The sequence below is a fragment of the Amphibalanus amphitrite genome, unplaced genomic scaffold (assembly GCF_019059575.1).
Source record: "Amphibalanus amphitrite isolate SeventyFive unplaced genomic scaffold, NRLGWU_Aamphi_draft 000001F_arrow, whole genome shotgun sequence".
Taxonomy (NCBI): Eukaryota; Metazoa; Arthropoda; class Thecostraca; order Balanomorpha; family Balanidae; genus Amphibalanus; species Amphibalanus amphitrite.
Genome location: NW_024881499.1, coordinates 1,148,917 through 1,170,479, shown reverse-complemented (window position 1 = coordinate 1,170,479; position 21,563 = coordinate 1,148,917). Strand labels below are relative to the sequence as shown.

Here is a 21,563-nt window from a genome sequence, read left to right as displayed (position 1 = left end):
TCCTATCCTGTGCATCTCGATGATCTGTTTCGATTGCCGTTTGAATTTTTCCGGTCCGGCTATTGGTTCCGGAGATACGACGGGGGCCTTTTTGCCCCCCCCCCCCCCCCCAACAGGACGTGGAACCTGCCAGACCTCAACGGGGCGCGGGTTAACACCATCGCTTGAATCGTGACACCTTTAGGAGATTGCAAGTTAATATGCGTGCAACGTTCCGTTATCAACCGTCAACTTTCAACGAAAACTTATAATTCCAACGATACAATTTGTTGTGCTCAATGGATATGGTAGTTTTTTTCAGAGGACAGCTAAACAAATTTTCAGGAAGCAGTCTTCTTCAACCTTTGACACAGTATTTATTCGTATTTTACTTGAATGACAGAAACTCGTTATTCGTTCATACAGCACACAGCGCTTAGTGTGCACTGTGCACTGCACACTCATGCGATCATAACGTACGGCCGGGCACTGAAAAGCCCACAACAACAATGTCGTCAATGTCGCATACACTCACTATTCACATATTGCCGATACCATTCATCAGTCACTCCCTAATACAGAAGGAAAAGGAATGCAACACATGGGCTTAAAAGTGGATAACCAATACCGTACCTTCAAATGGTTAAATACGCATAGGCACCTATAAAAGTCAAACAGTTTCGTGACTTCGGTGTATTTTCACTTGTCATCGGGGTAGGGAATGAATAATGCAGCTCACTCATCAGGCCCGCAGTTAAAAGGACATCGGCATCGTATAGCAATGACACGTGCAAACAGGATGCGGCAATTACCAATGAAAGATAAAAGGAGATGGCAGGGAACAATTTCCGAAAGATAAAGTCCACTTTGGCTGGAGAGGGCTGTTAACCCCAACGATTGGGACAGTCGTTAGGGGTTGTTGTTATTTAACATTAGGTTAAGAAAAAAAAAATCAGAATAAGAGTCAAGCAAGGCTTCTACCTTGGCTTGTAAGGCTTGTATGTAGTCCGTGTGGTTCATTGCAGAGGCCTGAGGCGAACAAGCCCAAATAGCGGGGAAACTTGACCGACATGGTCAGGCGTAGTCAACAAATGAAATTATAAAAACATAGGCACACAATAATAAAAAGACGCACAGGGAACTCACATCATTATCATCATAATCACAATGTGCCGAACGCAGTCACAAACAGAACATAATCCACGGTTACGAACCGGATTATCAAATCGCTCGCCCTGGCACCCCAGTGTTGCCGATGGCGTTTCAGAGCGCTGGCCAAAGGCTAACGGAAGACGAGCACTACACGCAGTAGGATCAGGGTAAGTGAGCGAACTACATAGGTAAAGCACTCATCGCCCGAGCCCTGACAAAAGGCCATAACCCCGTGCATTGGCGACCGCTCGCTCCAAGTGGCCTCGTTTCAAGTCCAGCTCCGGTGAACCTCAGCTGACAGCCAGCGACCACTGTCTTCAGGTAACTTGAGTGACCTCAGGTGCGCTCAGGTGACCGCTCGCTTCCATTGCCCTCGGGCGGGCCTCGGTGACCGTGGGGCGCCCTCACCAGGAGCGCACGCCGCCGGAGCCCAGCCGGATGCTGGTGTGCGAGCTGGTCGCCGACGAGTCGCGCTTGCTCACCTTGATGCCACGCGGCCGGTAGGCGGGCCGCGGCGCCGGCTGGTAGGACGCGGACGAGCCCTTCGGCGGCAGGGGCGGCAGCGGACGCGCCGCCTGGAACAGCGAGCCGTGCGCCCGGAAACTGCCCGGCTGGTAGGCAGGCCGAGGCGCACCGTAGGCGGGCTCAGGAGCTCCGTAGGCGGGCTCAGGGGCTCCATACTCTGGCTCAGGAGCCCCATATTCTACATCAGGTGCTCCGTAGGCGGGCTCAGGGGTCTTGTAGGCAGGATCGGGGGTTCCGTATGTGGGCTGAGGGGCTCCGTAGGCAGGTTGAGGTGCCTTGTAGGCGGGCTCAGGAGCTCCATATTCTGCCTCAGGTGTTCCGTAGGCGGTTTCAGGTGCCTTATAGGCGGCCTCAGGCGCACCGTAGGCGGTCTCAGGGGCCTTGTAAGCTGGCTCAGGGGCCTTATAGGTGGACCCAGAATTCTTGTAGGTAGGCTCAGAGGCCTTGTAGGTGGGCTCAGGGGCCTTATAGGCGGGCTCAGGGGCCTTGTAGGCGGGCTCAGGGGCTCCATAGACAGGTTCAGGAGCCTTGTAGTCGGGCTCAGGGGTCTTGTAGGCGGGCTCAGGAGCCTTGTACGCGGACTCAGGCGCTCCGTAGGCGGGCTCAGGGGCCTTGTACGCGGACTCAGGCGCTCCATATTCTGCATCAGGGGCTTCGTAAGCGGGCTCAGGAGCCTTGTATGCTGGCTCTGGGGCCTGATAGGCGGCGGGCCCAGGCGCACCGTAAGCAGGTTCAGGAGCCTTATAGGAGGCCTGAGCAGCACCGTAGGAAGGGCCATATGCCGGCTGAGGTGTTCCATAGGCAGTCACGGGAGCATGGTACGCAGTCTGAGCAGCAGCATATGCATACTGGGGAGAAACGTAGGCAGCACCTGGAGACTTATAGATATGCTGGGGGGCTCCATATTCGGCCCTAGGTGCTCCATAGGCGGGCTTAGGTGCCTTGTAGGCGGGCTCAGGAGCCTTGTAGACTGGCTCAGGTGCTCCATAAGCAGATTCAACGGTTTTGTAGGCGGATTCAGGGGCCTTGTAGGCGGGCTCAGGAGCCTTGTAGGTGGGCTCAGGAGCCTTATACTCGGGTTCAGGCGCTCCGTAGGCGGACTCAGGGGCCTTGTAGGTGGGTTCAGGCGCTCCATATTCCGCCTCAGGTACTCCGTAGGTGGGCTCAGGGGCTTCGTAGGCGGGTTCAGGAACCTTGTGGACGGGCTTAGGAGCCTTGTAGGCGGGTTCAGGAGCTTTGTAGGCAGGTTCAGGGACCTTGTAGGCAGGCTCAGGTGCTCCATATTCTGCTTCAGGTGCTTTGTAGGCGGGTTCAGGCGCTCCGTAGGCGGGTTGAGGGGCTTTGTAGGCGGGCTCAGGCGCTCCATACTCCTCGTCAGGTGTTCCGTAGGCGGGCGAAGGGGCTCCATAGTTGGGTTCAGGAGCCTTGTAGGCGGGCTCAGGCGCTCCGTAGGCCTGTTCAGGGGCCTTGTAGGCAGGTTCAGGCGCTCCATATTCGGCCTCAGGTGCTCCGTAGGCGGGCTCAGGGGCCTTATAGGCGGGCGGCTCAGGTGCTCCATATTCAGCCTCAGGTGCTCCGTAGGCGGGTTCAGGGGCCTTGTAGGCGGGCTCAGGAACTGCGTAAGCGGGCTCAGGGACCTTATAGGTGGGCGCAGGAGCTCCGTAAACGGGTTCAGGCGCTCCATATGCGGGCTCAGGGGCCTTATAGGCAGGCTCGGGCGCTCCATATTCTGCCTCAGGTGCTCCGTAGGCGGGTGCAGGGGCTCCATAGTCGGGTTCAGGAGCCCTGTAGGCGGGCTCAGGCGCTTCTCCGTAGGCGGGTTCAGGGGCCTTGTAGGCGGGCTCAGGCGCTCCATATTCTGCCTCAGGTGCTCCGTAGGCGGGCTCAGGGGCCTTATAGGCGGGTGCAGGGGCTCCATAGTTGGGTTCAGGAGCCTTGTAGGCGGGCTCAGGCACTCCGTAGGCGGATTCAGGGGCCTTGTAGGCGGGCTCAGGAACTCCATAAGCGGGCTCAGGGACCTTATAGGCGGGCGCAGGTGCTCCGTAGGCGGGCTCGGGCTCTTTGTATTCGGGCTGGGGAGTCTTCACTTCCTCGGTCACTGAGTGCGAATCATGGGCAGCGTGGTCGTTCTGACTGCCGTGCGAGCCGTGGTTTCCGCTGTGGTTTCCGCCGTGGTGTCCGCCGTGATGTCCGCCGTGATGTCCGCCGTGGTGTCCGCCGTGGTGGCGCGGGTCGCCGGGCAACAGGTCGGCGGCTCCCACCGCCAGCAGTGCGGCAATGACCAGCAGCTGTAACACAGAGAGCAGGTGTAACACGGAGAGCAGCGGTAACACGGAACCAGCAGCTGTAACACAGCAGCGGTAACACGGAACAGAGAGCAGCTGTAACACAGAGAGCAGGTGTAACACGGAGAGCAGCGGTAACACGGAACCAGCAGCTGTAACACAGCAGCGGTAACACGGAATAGAGAGCAGGTGTAACACGGGGAGCAGCTGTAACACGGAGAGCAGCGGTAACACGGAGAACAGCGGTAACACGGAGTCAGCAGGTGTAACACAGCAGCGGTAACACGTCACAGAGAACGGGTGTAGCACAGAGAGCAGTGGTAACACGGGGAGCAGCGGCCAGGGAGAGCTGGGATGGGGAGCCTTAGCGCTAGTGGATAAAGTGGACACCCAGTGTCCTCAATGACACTTCTCCTTCCGTAATGTGATGTTCCCAGTAAGAGCGTTTCCGGACAGGGGCAAAGGGAATCCCTGTTTCCATTTGCCGACGCTTACCATCCAACTCGCGACACGCTCGAAAAACGGGCTGCTAAAATCGGACTTCACACGGGAGCATCAGAGGGGGATGGGAGTAACCAATAACTATCAGTACAAACCCAGCGCACTGCTGCTCCCGGTCCGAGACCTCCAGAGCACCACGGCACCCTGCAGTCACCGCTGCTGCACCCAAACCCCGCCACCCCGAGCTGTGCCCGGAGCCCGCCACCACCCCTATCTGTACCTTCATGGCGCGGCTGCTGCGACTGTGTGTTGCCACGCCCCGGTCACGGCGCCGTTATATAGGGCAGACCAGTTACCACGCGGCCTCGCGGGGGAGCGCCCCGCCGCCACCTTTCACGTGACGTCATCGGTGACGTCACTGACCGACGGCGGCAGGTCAGCCGGGGTCACGGTGTGCCGAGACCGGCCGCGGCCGGGGACACGGGCCAAGCAGTAGTGCGTGCAAGGTGGCGAAGTGAGCATCTGTTCACGGAACCCATACCGGGACACCGCCACATAGTCAGGCCTCCGGACAGACTCCGAGTCGACTCCGAGTCGACTCCGAACCGACTCCGGACAGACTCCGAACCGACGCCGGACAGACTCCGAACCGACTCCGGACAGACTCCGGACCGACTCCGAACCGACTCCAGACAGACTCCGGACCGGATCCGGAGCACAGCCACTCAGGCGCGCTGTCCTGTGCCGTGACGGAGCTCGAGCAGAATGCTTAGTAGCATTGGCCATTTTACGCTCCTCTCCAGCTCGGCTTCTGTGTCGTGAGAACAGCGTCAGCTGATCCAAAAACTCATAAAAAGGCAACGCAATTGTACACATTTCGGTCGGTTAAGCTCCGGTCAAAGGCGGGATCGCTTGCCAGTTTGCAGGAATTAACTAATCGTAGTAATCGATAATCAATTACTCAAATCAGCTACCAAATAGGTAACACAATTTCCAAGTTGTTCACGGCTCATTAGTGGGCTCCTGTGTGAGCGTATCCTACTTGCAGGGTGATCATTTGAAAATGAAATAAAGTAGCCCGTTATTACCACGATTTGTTTGCGTTCATAAAAAGTAAAGTGATACATCACTGGAAAGGCCCTTGTTGGACATTTGATGTGAAAAAAAAAACAATATCGTTCCGCTTTTGTTACGATTCGTTCCCGCGACAGACGCTCGAAATGACCACCGTGTTTCGGTCAAAGAGCGCAGGTCGGCTCGACACTGGGAGCGGTATGACATTCGTCGCATTGCTCCTCACTGATCTCACGGGCAAATTAATCCACTATGCCCGATCGGAACTACGCTTTGGGGTTTGTGGTCTGTGGACAAATAGCTCAATTTTGTAGACAAGAAGTACACCCAAATTCGGTATCACTCGGGAGGGTGTGCTTCCTTGAGCTGTAACCGACGCCGTACTGGTGGTATGAGTTTTCCGTGTTGTGCTGGGGGGGGGGGACGTTTTCACCCCCCCCCCCCCCGTCTAACTCGGCTCCTGGGCCACGTAGCGACGCGCGGTAAGCGGCATTCGAAAGAGCGTCAAATTAATGACGGAAATCCTTCGTTCGGCCATTTTTTAGGTCGGGTCGTCATCAGAGGTCATCAAAGGTCAAATTTTGTCTATTTCAACAGTTTTGGAAACACCCAATGCTTAACTCGGGAACCAATAAAGCTACGGCGCTGCAGAAAAGTGCATTCGATAGCTCTTTCACAGGCCTTTCTTACTACTGTTCTCAGACATGGCCTCAGGTCAGCGGTTTAGCCTCCAGAGGGCAAACACGCTAAAAATAGCCGTTTTTACGATTTTTCGGTATAACTTTTGACTCGAGGGAGTCACAGCATTACCTACTTTTGCTAGCATCGTGCTCCTCTCCTCGAGACGCGTCCAGTGAACTATCAAATATCAATTTATGCTTTAAAAGGTGATAATGAAAATTTGGCCTCGGGTCAAGGTCATGACCTGACCAGAAAGGGTCGCGCTGTGTATCAGTCGAGCTGTACCGTCGAGCTGAACACATCTTACGTGCTTTCACCGCTCTATAGTACGTCTATATCAAAAGTTATAGTAAAAAAAAACTGCTGGTGTCCTTTCATGACCTGCGATGACCTCAGGGGCACACAGAGGGGTCACGGGTGCAATTTTCCGATTCAGTGTGTCATCGGCTGTTTGATCATGTCTAAAAACATTACCTACCTATTATAACATATTTTCTTGCCTAACACGAGAACTGCTGCGCGTCCCTCGGAGAGTTTCTGTTCAGTCATGCCGGCCTTCCGGGCCTGGCGCGGCCGGTGTGGGTGACGTCACTCCGACCTTCCGGGCTCGGTGTGGGTACGGCTGATGACGTCACTCACGACTCGCCGCCCGGGTCACGCCCCTGCCAGCAATGTGACCTCGGACTGGCGAGAGTCGTTCGAAGACGAATCACGCTGTGGCGACATTACCTTACCCGCCTGCAGGACTGGCTAATAGCGGCCGTAACAAAGTCACCGAAGGAGTCTGAAGCAGCGAATCACCCGTTTTTGCAGGATATTCCAGTTGCCGTGGCACATTTGTTTTGATTTTTGGCCCTGTAGCCCGCCTCATCTAACCGGCCGGTTTGTAGAGCTGCGGCCGGTGCTGACCAGTTGTGCCATTTGTACCGCCGCGGGTGCTTCCCCGACAGCGGGTGACTGGGCCGCGCGGTCCTCCCGGTTGGTCCGCCGGCGGTCCCACAGCGCTCGGCGGAGGGGGCGTGGTGCCGGCCGGCCCGCGCCCCGCCGCGCGGCTGATGGCGGCGGCCGGCCGGCCCGGTCAGTCAGTGGTCAGTTGCCCCATCCCGGCCGGCCGGCCGGCGCTCTGCTGTGGTCGGCCGGGGCGCGGCCCAACCACTCTATGCGTTTGTGCAACGCTCCGGTCAGAGAAGGGCGGCCGAGTTTCGCGGGCGCGCGCGCCATGAACGCCGGCCAAGGTCACTTCATCCGCGAGTGATTATTCACCGTGGCGTCACCGGGTCCGGTGCCGCCCCGCGGGCCACGGTTTTCATCATATACCGGGGCACTGAGCACGGCCCCTCAGGGCTGGAACTTCACCGCTCCTTCCTCCATGTTCCTACGGAACGTGACCTTTGTTACCAGCGACTCCGGTCCTCTGCATAAAGCCTAACGTAAGCTTTAAAGGGACCCTCCCACCTTCAAAAAAGTTAATGAATTGGCATGAAAGTACCAAATTTCATCGAAAAATATTCACCGGTTTTCAAGATATTAGACTTTTACTTTTGTTTACTTTTTGGGATCTCCGCTGTTCCTAGCGACTTTATTTTAAAGTGCGGCATTTGTTGCGCGCAAAGCAGCATATACCACCGCGTGCTACAAAACGTTTTAGTCAAACATTTAACGGACGTTCGAAAGCCTGATGACGTCATGAGATTCCCGTAATGGTTAAGAGATAGGGACCACGCTGGTCCCACCCTGCAAGTAAAGGGAAGAAATTTCTTGAACACCATAAAGCTGCGGGGGTTGCGACCAGGATAAATGGTGGTTTCTGAGCCTGGCCGCAAACTTGGCTATCTCAACTCAAAACTAATGTTAAGGTGGGAGGGTCCCTTTAACCCGCGAGTTGCTGGGGGGGGCGTTAAACGCCCCCACTTTTTTCGCCGGGCCATAGCAAAAAAAGGCGCGCCGCACAAATTTTGGGTACCTGTAGGGAATTGATTGAAGTTTATTGTGACAAAGTGTCAAAAAAAAAATCGGTCGGAAAATTTTTGAGATATCGAGGTTTTAGTGACGTCATGATTTCTGAGTTTTCGACCAAAAACGGCATATGTTCAAAAAATCATATAGGGGAGAGCGGGGCAATGGCGGACGGTGGGTAATGCCGGCCACCCATCTCTAGTGAGCACTTTGTCCATCACTAATCAGCGAATGTTGTTTACATTTCAGTTGAGCGCCATTCTAGCACGTGGTGCAAGTTTGTCACGGTAGCTCCATTATTTTCATTTTTACCTATAACGTTAAATGTGTTTTTCGCATCTGATTTTTAATTTTTGTTGCATCTATTTGCTGACTGTGAAATGTGTTAACGCATTTTCAGAAGTGCTGCTTTGCAATGACCTTCAATTAAGCCTTTCTTAGGCGACTGCTGGATGTGAGGCGTTTGCGACGCAATGCCTTTGACTGCTGCCTGCTTTCTTAAAATAAAGCTGACCTCGGGGTAATACCGGACACGTGCCCGGAATGACTCCACGCGGTTTTGTGTGCGACTTCTGTCGTTAAAGCTCAACGTTTCGGGTTGCTGTGTTTACGGCTGTGTTAGTTTGCTTGCTGTTTCCGGTTGTGCTAGTTTGCTGCTCCGTTGGCGCCGCGCTGTTGTGTTGCAGCGAGTGCAGTGTTGTGTTGCAGTGCAGTGCACTGTTAACTGCTGAATACAGTTGTCGTTTCTTAATTCTCACTTAAATTTCCATCGAAAGAACGGTTTAAGGATGAATATCAGTGGCGATATTTCGACTTTTTGTGCTATTGCACTTAGTGGCCTGCATTTCCCCTCGCTTTTTTGCACCTCCATTTTTCACCACATTTTCGCGTAGGCTCTGAATCTGTCATCAGTGATCTGAGATACTAAAATTGGGTGTTATCTGAAAGCCTATTCCTTTGGCTATAACCACAGTCAAAATCACCATAAAATAACTTCAAATAGCTAAGCTATTGAGCAAAATGCTTATGGTGTCGCCATTGCCCCACTCTCCCCTAAAATCACAGGATAGACATACAGACATGCCGTAAACGCCATTAGACTGCCAATACAATGAACAATCAAATGGCTATCTTCGATTATTGATTATCGTTCCGCATTTTCCAAAATCTTGAACTGAATCTTGGCAATTTCTCGTGACTAACTACTTCACGACCATGATACATGCATTTCTTAAATTGGACTTTTTTAGCCAAACACGTACAGATATGATAAAATGAATGTCACCATCGTGTTCTACGCCCCAAAGTACCCATAAAACATGTGTCACAGGCTGCGAATATCAGTTTTGATTTTCGGGGATATGTGCCTGCCCGGTTGACCTGACCTTGACCCTGACTTATCCCGCGCGGGGCTGGGGGGGTAAATTTTACCCCCCCCCCCTCGCGAATTTTTGCGATATCTCAAAAACGGCGGCGCGCAGCGCCGCCAAACTTTCAGTACCTTTTCTTACATCAATTTGACACGTTCCCTGAAAATTTGAGCGAAATCCGTCGGAAAATTTTTGAGAAATTGACGTTTTAGTGACGTCATGTTCGCCATTTTCGCCTAAAAAACGGCAAAAGTTCAAACGCCGCTAACATCTTCATTTTTAAAAGAATCAAGACGTAACAAAAAAGGTTATGCGTAATTTTACTTTGTCTATCAAATGGCTATCTCGGTTTTTTGAAAATTTTGGATTTTGGCCTAAATTTTTTCAAAAAACTGACTTTTTTGGGAAAATCATTATAAAATCCAAAATTTTGAGTCTATCGAAAAAACCGGAATATATGTCAGAGAAGTGGTCTATGTGCACCTACATACCAAATTTTAGAAGAATCGGTTCAAAAATGTGGGAGTTATTCAAAATTTTATGACGTCACGACACACAATTTTTTGAAAAATGACTTTTTTGGAAGTTCTAGACCTCGTACGGAAACAAAAATAGCACCATTCGATTCGCCGTGAAAAACTGCATCAGATAGACACCTTTTTAGGCCTTAACAACCAACTTCAAAATTTGACCTCACTTGACCTGACCTCGACCTGAAATTCATCCAGAGGTGGTCCATATCACTTATTGAGTGTGCCTATTGAATTCTATGAGTAAAATGACCCATAAAACATGTGTCGCATATGCCCTTTTCTATATTTTGTTTTTTGGTGACCTGACCTGACCTGACCTGACCTTGACCTTGACCTCTGAATGATATTGTATGCAACGAATATTGTCTTGGTAGCCTAAGAACACGTTTTGGGCGATCAGTCTCAGTCCATGACTCCATTCTTCGGCAACTACGGTGCAAGGCCGATACTGTAGAAACTTGCAATTTGTACCCTTGACCTGACCTTGACCTTGACCTCAAACTTTAAATTAAGTACATATTTTTAGTAGTTCGTGATGAGAGCTTTCGATTGGCGTTTGAATTTTCCAAATCGGACCATTAGTTCGGGAGATAACAGGGGGGGGGGGGGGGTAAAATTTACCCCCCCCCCCCAGCCCCGCGCGTTCGGCTGGAGACCCCAGCCCCGCGCGGGTTATGCTTGGCTGACCCCTACATGGAGCTGACACTCTTGTAGGCCTTATATGATGGATTGTGCACCGTTTTGACAGAGTTTATGACGAGAGGCGCCCATTGCGAAGTCCTGAAGTCCATGCTACTGAAAGCCCGATTTCAGGTGTTTGACCTGACCTTGACCCGACCTGTGACCTCAAAATTCAACTTTAAAGTACTCATCTGAAGCGTCTCGTCGCGTTTTTTTCGTTTGCCGCCTCGTGCGTTTCACTGCGCCTATTGGTTCTCGAGTTATCGGCTGGGGGCGTTTAACGCCCCCCCCCCCCCAGCAAACGGTGGGTGGCGAAATACCCCAGCAACTGCCGGGTTAACTCTGTTACTCCGTTACAACAAAAAGTTTCCAGAACAAAGTAGTGTACCTATATGTTACAGTGGGTCTGCGAAATCCGTGAGTTTGCGATATACCTATATTAGGTACATATTTATGAAACCGAAACCGACATAATCCGAGCTTTCTGAGACAGCGAGCTGCCCACTAAGCCCACCGAGACAGCGGGCTGCCACTAGAGATCCACCGAGACGTCGCGGCGAGCTGCCACTAAGCCCACCGAGACGGCGGGCTGCCGACTTAAGTGTACTTTTCGGAGACAGCCTACTCGGTTGCCTCTCCGAGTCCAGCGAGTCACCAACTATCAGTTGGCCCCGGCGAGCCCATCGGGCTGGAACGACTGTGGCCGACTGACTGGATTTGGGTCTGACATATTGCACTAACGATGTGCTTAAAAAAGGTATCTGCATTGGTACTCGTATATGGTGTGAAAGAAAGAACACACATAGCTCCATCGTAATTGCATGACTCATGAGAGTTCATGGGAAAGATGGGTGCTGTTCAATCACTTCCGGCCCCCCCCCCCCGACCAGGGCGCGGGTTAATTGTAGGTATTCATTGGTGCATAAATCATAAAACTAATTGTTTTTTTTCTATTTTGAAATCCAGTATACTTATCGAAAAGCCACGATGGCACCCCTGCAGTAAATACCTATTATCCAATAGCACACCTAATAGCACACCTGTCTTACTGCACCTAACGCAAATCTATGTTTTTAGTTTATTTGTACTTACCTATGTATGCTTTAACAGTGTTAAAGGTAGTGTGCCAGCTTTCCTGGACCGTATGGAGTTAATGGCCCAGATAAGGAGAACCGGATTTTTAGAACTTATCCTTACCTTCAAAACTCATGGAAACGTCTCAAATTCTTCAAATTTTGAGTACCCCAGTGCGAAATTCGCCCCGACGGGTTGTCGGTCGTACCCCAACCACATTTCACACCACTATGAACAATAAATGCACACACTGAAATCGCTATTACCGATATGCTCATCCAATCAAGTTTCGATAAACCCGTTCATCATCATCTCCTGCGGTTTCGAACACGCCTGTTAGGTGGTGCGGTAGACCGCGCCCAAAGCCAGGGCCCCGGTAACGTGAGGTAGCCGAGTCGGGGCAGCGTGCGCTGACCCAAGCCGGGGCCGCGCGTCCTCCCGGTGTCATGTGATAGCCCGGGGCTGCCCGCGGGGATGCGGTAGACCGCGCCCAAAGCTGCGGCCCCGGCTTGGGTCAGCGCACGCTGCCCCGACTCGGCTACCTCACGTTACCGGGGCCCTGGCTTTGGGCGCGGCTTCTGCTCATACTTTGTGGTGCGGTGGTGGTGCGTCGGGCCGCGCGCTCTGACTTCGGCCAAGAAAATGCGTCAGGTGATCATTGTCATTTCTGCCACTTGCGTACGGTGAAATGGGGTCATAACTTAAGAGACGGCTTTTTCATATCAATTATTTTACATAAAATCATATTTCAAACCATAAATAATGTTCGACAGCCAAATAAAAGAAACAATACCAATACAGGCTTACAGTTTAAGGCTCGACTTTGTGTTGTCTACGATTAGACAGCTGATAACTCATTCCCGTACGTCGTAACTCTATAATGACCTTTGCTTATTGTCACATGTGCGCCGCATTCGCGATTGTTGCCGACGCCTGTTTGCAGGTCAGCCCACTACAGTAAGTTATACATATCGAAAAACCGATAAACGTTTAGGCGAAAAAGGCACTATTCCAGGCCCATTTTTGATTTTTTTGTGATATTAGGTAAAAACAGAAGCTTCTTATCCTAGGAAAAATAAAATGGGAAATCTTTCAAAGGTGGCACACTACCTTTAAGGAAGCAGTCCGATTGATACATTATCCAAAACAACCACGGGATGTTTGACCACAGAGAGGCCCAGTGCTTGCGCCTTTGGCCATGGAATTGATGAGTCATGAGATAATAATTTCATCCATGCTCATGGCTTTAGACGCCGCTGATGACAAGTGCAGAGGCGCAGCTAGGATAAAATTTCGGATGAAGTTGAAGTGGTAAGAACGCCAATGTCGGCTCAGGAGGGCGCCAATTTCGGCTCAAGTCAATAGGACGCTATAAAATATAAAAGAGATATAAAATTGCACACCCGGGCGACAGTGCCATGCACATGGTGTAACGCAATGGAGCTAGCTTACCGTCGAGGGCGCCTTAAGTGCTGGAAAGGCGCCTTCGGCAACCCCGAAATGATCTTGAAAGGCGCCATGGCGTGCTGGGATGGCGTCTTACCAGAGGGCGCCTGCTAGATTTGGGAGGGGCTAAAGCCCAGTGTGCCCCCCCCCCCCCTTGGCTGCTACCCTTTATAAGTGCACCTTACCAGCCGTACTGTTGTAAATAGTGTATGCCTACCTTAGTCAAAAGAAAACGGTCATGGCTCTGTACATACCTAGGTATAGCGTAAGTACCGCCAACCGAAACGCGCGACTGCAGAGCGCCGGTCCTGTCCGGCAGACAGTTGCGTAGACGTGACCTACTACCAAGGCCGCCTGGCCACTGCTTACTCCCGGCACCGTAACACGCCTGGCCGCTGCTTACTCCCGGCACCGTAACACGCACAAAAACCCGCCGCCGCGCCGCCGCGGGCGAGCCGCTGTTGAACCGCTGCCTGACCGCGCGCCGCCGCCGGCCTCACCCCAGAGAGAAGGGGCAATGCCGAGTCCATGCATACGGACCTACTGTTTAGGTGCTAAACAGCTCGAGACCTTTTTCGCTATCATTTTTTCAACACGCAGAAAAAGAACTTGAAAAAAAAAACTTAGCAACTGGTCGTTCCGGGACCTGTCGAGTTCTTATTCTTACTGCATGTAGCAGGCTGTTTGGAAACCTGTTTGCAAACAGCCAAAAGCCAGGGCAGGTCATTTACAAACGAATTATGCCAAGCCTAACATACCTACAGCAACGGACTAGACCGTTTGAAAATGTTTTTTTTTCTATTTGTTTTCCTTTTTATAGACGGTATAAAATGGACTAGACCGTATAAAAACGACCTACATCTGCACGGTCTACATGCAAACAGACAAGGCAACATGCAAACAGACAAGGCCATTTGAAAACGGAAGTAGCTACTACATTCTACAAAGGAGAACGAGATGGTCACTTACCCCGCTCTCCTTTTTGCTGATACAGATTGAATGGCGTGTCATAAACCATGTTTTTATGCACAATCGTCTTCGATATCTCTGGGAGTTTGGGTTTTGCCACCTCATATCCTGCTGGTCTGTCGGCCGCCCATACGGCGTCGATATAGTTCGGTTACCGACGGTACCTTTGACCATGTCCAGCTGCAGCTGCTCCGATCTGGCGGCTGCCCCGTACGACGTACCGACAGACGATGACACTGAGCGCCAAAGGAGCTCGCACCATCGGGGTTGGAGCGGCAGGGAAGCACGTCTACGGAACGGAGTTGGAGTCGGACCATCCGCGGCACGTATCGCGGTATCGCGGTAAGACATGCGGCCAGAGAAAACACGCTTGGTGGTGACGTATCTCAACTAATTCCGTGTGGAAAAACGTGAAATATATTTCATTTTTCTAGTAGTTCATCCTGATATTGCAGACGTTCTACTTTTCCTATGTCCAATTTTCCCGCTGTTTCCGATTACTGATCATGCATGCGTGTATGTTGATTGTGTAATTAGGTATGTCGAGAGTAATCAATTGACGTGCAACAACACTTTGCTCGAGTTCATAGTCTCGGCCCGAGATCAAATTAGTTGTCCCGTAAATTTTAGGATTACGTTACACGGTAGGTGTTAAGGTTTGCTGGATCAAATCAAGAGCTTGTTCGGCAAAATGTGGCTATTGTACAGGTATGCTATCGCTTCTTTTTAGGTCAAACCGAGTTATGGGTATAGGTAGGTCGGGTCTACCTAGCAGCTCTAGGTAGGTCTACCTCTGATCTAAGTGTGGATGACATATAAAGGACATGATGGGCGTTATTCCGCGCCTCTGTGATGTGCCCACCGTAACGCTCTCACCTTTCCGTCTAACTCGTTCGGCTGTTGGCCTCTTGGGTCACGTAAGGAACGGAACAGCAAGCAGCGTTCGGGGGGACGTCGAAAATCTTCTAGTAAATGCTAGATTTTCCCCTATTTGACTTTCGTTGACAATTTCACTCCTCATGCCTACCCCGTGAACTAAAAGAGCGTGACATTTGCCGTTATTTAGAGGGCAAATCGAGTCAAAACACACGCTTCTGTGTGTATAATATTTTCTCGCACTTATTTTTTATACCTTCTTGTAACAGAACATATATAGGGACAGACCGCTCTGAGTTTTTTCCGCTGCGTGACCGACGTCTCTGAATGTGGGAGTGGCTGTCCTTGGCCGGGGGAGTGGCGCTGAGGAACTGAGTGTTCACTGTTCAGTCCTCCCGCGGCCTGCGGTGGCGGCCATTATGGGTCCGCCCACCCCACCCCGCTCGCCCGCCCCTGTCGCAACTGGCTCGGCTGAGCCAATATGGTCCAACGGCGGCTGCAATCGGCTCTGTCTCTCACGGGGCCAATGTCGGGTGGACGGCGGCGACCCGCGGAGCTCCGCGCCGCGCCGCCGACTCACGCCCTCCGGCACCGACACATAGTTACCGAGACTCCGCGCTGCGTAGTTTGGCCACGCTTCGGCGCAGGGCGACCCCCGCCGGGCCGGGGGTTTGGACAGTGGACACTCCTTGCGGTTTTTCGCAGAGCTCTCAATTTTAGTTGGACACACCTGTCCAGTGTTCATGCATCTTTTCAGCACATGTTTTTGGTCGCTGAAGGTCAGGTGAGATGACCAAGTCATGTCAAGTGACCTTACCTACTTCAGAAAAGTTACAATGCTCGCCATAGCTACACCGACTCAACGATCACTTTGAAACATTCAGCGATTGAAAGAGTAACCGTGTACAAAATGTACCCACATCTCAGAATTTCGACATCGGTGACCTAAGGTCAGGCCAATTTTGCGCTCTCTCCATTAACCTTTGCCGGACCAGGGGGTTGATGCAATCCCCCTATTTTTCGCAATTAGCAGACGGCGCCGCCCCGCCCAATTTTGCATACCCTCTGGGGCAGCCTGTTGGCACCTTACCTGAAAATTTCAGGTTTCTGTCATTTCAGGTCAGGTCACCAGGTCACCAAAACCGGTACAATGTCATGATGGTAAAATTGGACTATAATAGCGGCAACCGAATCGCTGAGCTTATCGCTAATAGCGTAAGAAACGTAAGACTTAGGGCCACCAAATTTCAGACACAACTTGGGACGGTCATTTGACACGTCATCTAGGAGTTTTGTGTTCCAGTGACTTCAGGTCAGGTCACAAGATCACAAAAACCGGTACCTACATGGTCAAAATGGCACTGAAAATACGCTTTTTGGCAATGTAATCTAGAGTTGTCCATCGATTTGATTCAAACTGGCAGGATTTTGACGCTTTTCGAAAGTCGCTTACCGCGTGTTGACGTGTCGCTACGTGGCCCAGCAGGAGCCGAGTTAGAGGGGGGGGGGCTCGTCTTAGAACGCCCCCCCCCCCCCAGCCTGGCGCGGTTGGCGCTGAGGGGTCAGGTCATTTTGCACAGTAGCGGCGGAGCACTTTCAATGAAGGGTGGGGGGCACTGCCAACTTATGGTCCCATTCTTTCCATGTAATGCGCATAGGGCTGATGTATGATGCCAAAATCAAGGGACGCCATTTAATTGCGTCCCAGAAAAGCTATTTCTGGCACCTAAAAGCTGACTCGCCCCAAAATTGGTCCTCAGCACCTATTTGGTGGATACCAGCACCAATCATGGAAAATGACCTTAATTAGCTGTTTCTGGCACCTATTCATCGGTACGCCTTACTCTTTTTTCTGAATCTGGCACCTAAATGCTGAGCGTAGCACCAATCTAGCAGGAAAATGAACTACTGGCTGGTAGAATCATGTTGTTCTGGTATAATGACCCCTGGAGTCTAGCCTAAAGGTTGCCAGTGCAGCTACACTCTAAGACAGCCCCGTAGTGATCTCAGCATTGTATATGACGTTTAAGTAAGCAAATAATATTGATTTGTTTGAAAAAAAACAATGTCATTTAAATATTTAAAAGTATTTATTTGTAATGCTTAAAGGGAAACATTTTTGTGAGTAATTGTCTCGATTTTGACCATTAAAACGGGTATTGTATTTATAGTATTGCAGCTAATTAGTGCCTACTGTTGTGTTGCAGCTAATTAGTGCTTACGTCACAAGCTTTCGTTTGTTGTGTTTTCAGAGCTGTCCTTGCACAAAGTTGTTGTTGTTTACCACGTGGCCATGCCGTGAACTACATAAGCCCAGTGTCTAAAGCCTAGACAAATACAGACGTGGATGCAACAATATTGGCGACGAGGCAACTTTAAGTTCAAGCTATAAAATACGTTGAGCCTCTGCTACTCAGTCGAAAAAGCCCCGCGCAGCGATGGCCTCGCCCGCGCTGGAATTGCCGCAATTCGACGTATCTCGCCCTGACGAGTGGCCAGGATGGCTCCGTAGGTTGGAAAATATGTGTCTGGCGATGGATGTGTCAAATCCAGTCAGAAAAAAAGGCATACCTCCTGCATTTTGCTGGTCCAGCAGTCTTTGACTTGCACGAATCCCTGCCTATGCCTCAGGCCGCAGAGCCCACAGATCAGGGGGACCCAGCCGCAGCCCAAGAGCAGAGGCAGCTGGATCCATATCAACTGATATGCAAACAACTCAGTGACTATTTCGTGCCACAGAAAAACGTTGACTACGAATGCGATGTTGTTCGCCAAGCCGTGCAGGGAGAAGGTGAGTCAATAGACAGCTTTGTCTCACGCCTGCGACATTTGGCCAGGAGCTGTGAATTCACGGATCTTGCTCGTGAAATCCGCCAGCAGCTGATTGCGGGAGTCAGAGACCCCAGGGTAAGGGAGAAAGCCCTGCAGCAGAGAATGACCCTGGAAAACTTGCATTCGTTTGCAAGGGGCCTGGAACAGGCAAGAGCACAGGCCCGTGCCATGGAGGCACACCATCAAAGCCGGTTCACCAGTCTGCCTCCTGTAAAAGCCCAGAACATGGTAGAAAGCAAAAGAAACCTCACTGGCAAGCCCCGTGTCCAAGAGACAAAAGAAAGATGTTCAAGATGTCACAGCCCAAAACACCAGCACTGGGAATGTCCATTCAAGAACGAGACCTGCTACCACTGTGGTCGGCAGGGCCACACAAAGGTGGCCTGCCGTAACAAGGAGCCACAGGCTACGCCAAGGAAGAATCCCAGTCATGGTCGGCATGGCAAATTCAAATGCATGAGCCAACAACAGGACTTGAGTCAAACTCAGCAAGACAGCCCAACTGATGAGTACGTCATGCAAATCTGCCTGCCTGTGAACAAGACAGAAGTCAGAGAAAATGAACCACTTGTCACAGCAGTGAACATGGACGACAGAACAGTCCAGATGGAAGTGGACACAGGAGCAGCAGTCACAGTGATGTCAGAACAGCTGTTCCACAAGCTGTGGCCAACAAGAAAACTCGACAAGTCCAGCCAACGACTAAAGACCTTCACTGGAGAGCCCATTCCAGTTGTTGGTCAAGTCGATGTGAAGGTGCTCGCTCAAGATGAAGTAGTGCACCTGCCACTCCTGGTGGTGGGAGGTGAAGGCAAGCCCCTGCTAGGTCGCAATTGGCTGTCAAAGGTGCGACTGAACTGGCAGGCCATCTTCCAGGTGAAAGCCTCACTGGAAGGAAAAGCCCAAGAGCTCCTGAAAAAGTTCCCAAACCTGACGAAGCCAGAACTTGGAAAAGCAAATACTGAAGCTCATCTGGAGATAAATCCTGACATAAAACCAGTATTCTGCAAGCCCAGGTCAGTTCCACTAGCTCTGCGTCCGCTGGTAGAAGAGGAGCTCGACCGTCAGATCAAGGCGGGAATCTTGAAGCCCTGCAAGTCGGCGCAGTGGGCAGCGCCCCTGGTGACCATCCTGAAACCAGATGGCAAGTCAGTACGGCTGTGTGGGAGTTATAACCTCACGGTTAACAGAGCCAGTCATCTGGAGCAGTACCCATTACCGAAAGTGGACGAGCTCTTGACCCAGCTATCTGGAGGTGAGAAGTTCTCGCTAATAGATCTGGAACAAGCCTACCTGCAGATCCCGCTGTCAGGGTTGTATACCAATCAAGTCGATTGAATTGATTGATTTGATTCAGCGCGTATTTTGAGTTGATTGGATTGAGTCGATTGACTTTTCGAGATGACTGGTTGACTGACTCGTTTGACTTTAGCGACTGGTTGACTGATTTGATTCCCGAAAATTAGAGTGACTCGTATGATTGAGTCGATTGAATGGAAAGTTGAAATGTTTTAGTTGACGAAAAATAATGATGTAATTTGAAAGTTGTCCCTTTGTATATGCTGCTATGCTGCATTGCTGTCTTATCGCTAGATATGTCTAGGGGATTGTGTCCTTCACTATATTACTCTATGTGTTGTCTAGGGATATTAACTACTGCACTGAAAACAAGATCGATGTATGTGTGTGTTTCCTCTTCTTCTAACACTATCCATTCCACCAGCACACAGACATGAACAAAAAGTAGATATATTGAAATGAGCCAAAAGATGAGGTCGAAACCAAAATGTCAAAAGGAAGCGATCGAGTCATTAAACGAGACAAGGCCGAAAATCAGTCCTGCACGAATAGCCGTTGCATTAGCACAGGCTGATATCGAAGAAGACGGAAGAGTGTCGAAAGAAGACCGAAAATCAGTCCCACTCGAGTTGCTATCGCACTCGAGTATGCCGATATTGGAGAGGCCGGAAGAGTGCCGAAAGAACAGCCTGCTGCCGCCAAGCCGAGCCAATCGGCTCCCTGGTCAGCGTCATGATGGCGGGCAGGCTGAAACACAAACAGCGCAGTGAGACCGGACAACGGCGGTCAACGGTCACCAAAAAAAAGGGCGAAAGAGATAACCGAATGATTAGCCGAAAGACAAAACAAACAGTTCAACCATATACCGAATAGTTCGGCAAGTTAAACGGACTTCCTAGAAGACGTCACGTCACCTTGTCCCCACAGCACAGCTCCAAGAGAGCTGGCTGGGGCAGACCGTCCGGTCTGAGTCATTCTTACGTAGGTACTTACTTGTGCATGTTGAGTGGAGTGTTGGAGAGTGGATGTTGTTGAGTGTGGTGTGGACTGTGTGAGTGTGTCGCTGCTGCGTCTGGCGCCCGTTTTATACCTCTCCGACAGTCGTTTGCCCTTGGTGTGTCGTCAACCCATTTTTCACGATCTAACCCTCGCCGAGTGTTTTTGGTGTGGGCGAACGGTGGAGGTCAGCGAGATAGGAGCCGAGCGAGCCGCCGCCGGTTGGGCGGCCTTGGCCTCCGGGCCGACTGACGGGGCGCTTCCCGTCGCTGGAAATAATGAGTGTCGCCGATTAGCCGCTCAGAGCAGATGGAAATGATATTTCTCACATCCCTCCCATTTTTATGGCGAACGAAGAACTGTAACCTTAGGGGGTGAACGGGTATACGTACGTAATAATAGACTTACAGTCTGACTGGGTCAAACCGAGTTTGACTTGTAGACAATGGCAAATGCGGCGTCTTAAACTGTTTTAACTGTTTTGTGCCTTTCGACAAATATGACAATAGTGCAAAATACATGATCACTTAATAGCTTGATAGATAGAGCACACAACTTTAGCTTCAGCTTTAGCATTGCACCATGGTAGTGCAAAATCATGGAAAAAGGCAATCACTGCACCTTTACATTTATATTATTCTGGGAACCACATCTCCTTGCTACTGACCTGTGGACTGTTTCTGGGATGGGAATTTCGTGGTTTACCGGAAACGATTTACAAAGGAGCATGTCGTCAGTCGTGCAATGTAAAGGGTACGCTTGTTAACGATTCCCAATACGGGCTTCGACTTTAAAAACTCACGAGTGATAACGTGATGGGTCCATCCGTCTGCTTTATGGCCGCCACACCTGGAGGAGATAAGTTACAACCGACGGGCAAGTGATCGTTTGCCTCCGTTAGAACAGAAGGATGCGTTTCCGACTTCTGGCAGCACTCAGCATCGAGATGTTGGTCCTAAGGGCTCGGGTGAGGTGTTGAGGCTGAAGTCAATCTGACATGCCGAGAGATTGGTGGTGCTTGTAGACCTTTTGGTATCTCAGATACCTGTGTAGGACGCACTCTGCTGCTGGCTCCAATGACCTGAGGACACTGGGAGGGACCAGACGATGCGAGCATCGCAGCCCACGAGCAGTTTGTCCTATTGTCTATGCCGGTTCTATGCCCGCGCATCTTTTGGTCTGCACAGATCCATGTGGCTGGATCTAGTTTCAAGGCAATGCACAAGATTGTTGCTTCACCACAACTTATACCTCGAGCACCAACTGACCCTTATCACGACCTTCATGCATACGCTGAAGCAGATTGTAGCAAACTCGTCTGCTTGACTTTAACAAGTGAGCACATGCCCGTTGGCTTTGATCTTTTGATCTCAAGGGTTGTTCTTACTTTTGTT

At 51.1% G+C, this 21,563-nt stretch overlaps 1 protein-coding gene and 1 long non-coding RNA gene across 3 annotated transcripts; both read right to left on the bottom strand.

Annotated features, from left to right (window-relative positions):
- Positions 1-336: 336 nt before the first annotated feature.
- LOC122383959 (extensin-2-like) lies at positions 337-4,696 on the bottom strand. Of its 2 annotated transcripts, XR_006256932.1 has the most exons (3): positions 4,663-4,691; positions 1,316-3,944; positions 337-1,273 (listed from the first exon to the last, which is right to left on the bottom strand). XR_006256932.1 is itself a non-coding variant. In XM_043370942.1 (2 exons), the coding sequence occupies exons 1-2, from the start codon at positions 4,666-4,668 to the stop codon at positions 1,536-1,538; spliced, it is 2,415 nt and encodes an 804-aa protein (XP_043226877.1). In that variant the 5' UTR covers positions 4,669-4,696; the 3' UTR covers positions 337-1,535. The 2 variants fall into 2 exon arrangements, 1 of the variants encoding a protein (XP_043226877.1); XM_043370942.1 differs by having other exon boundaries at positions 337-3,944; positions 4,663-4,696.
- Positions 4,697-19,607: 14,911 nt separating this feature from the next.
- On the bottom strand, positions 19,608-21,249 carry LOC122383909. Its single transcript, XR_006256922.1, has 2 exons — positions 20,167-21,249; positions 19,608-19,920 (listed from the first exon to the last, which is right to left on the bottom strand). It is a non-coding gene; the product is annotated as an uncharacterized LOC122383909 (long non-coding RNA).
- Positions 21,250-21,563: the final 314 nt, after the last annotated feature.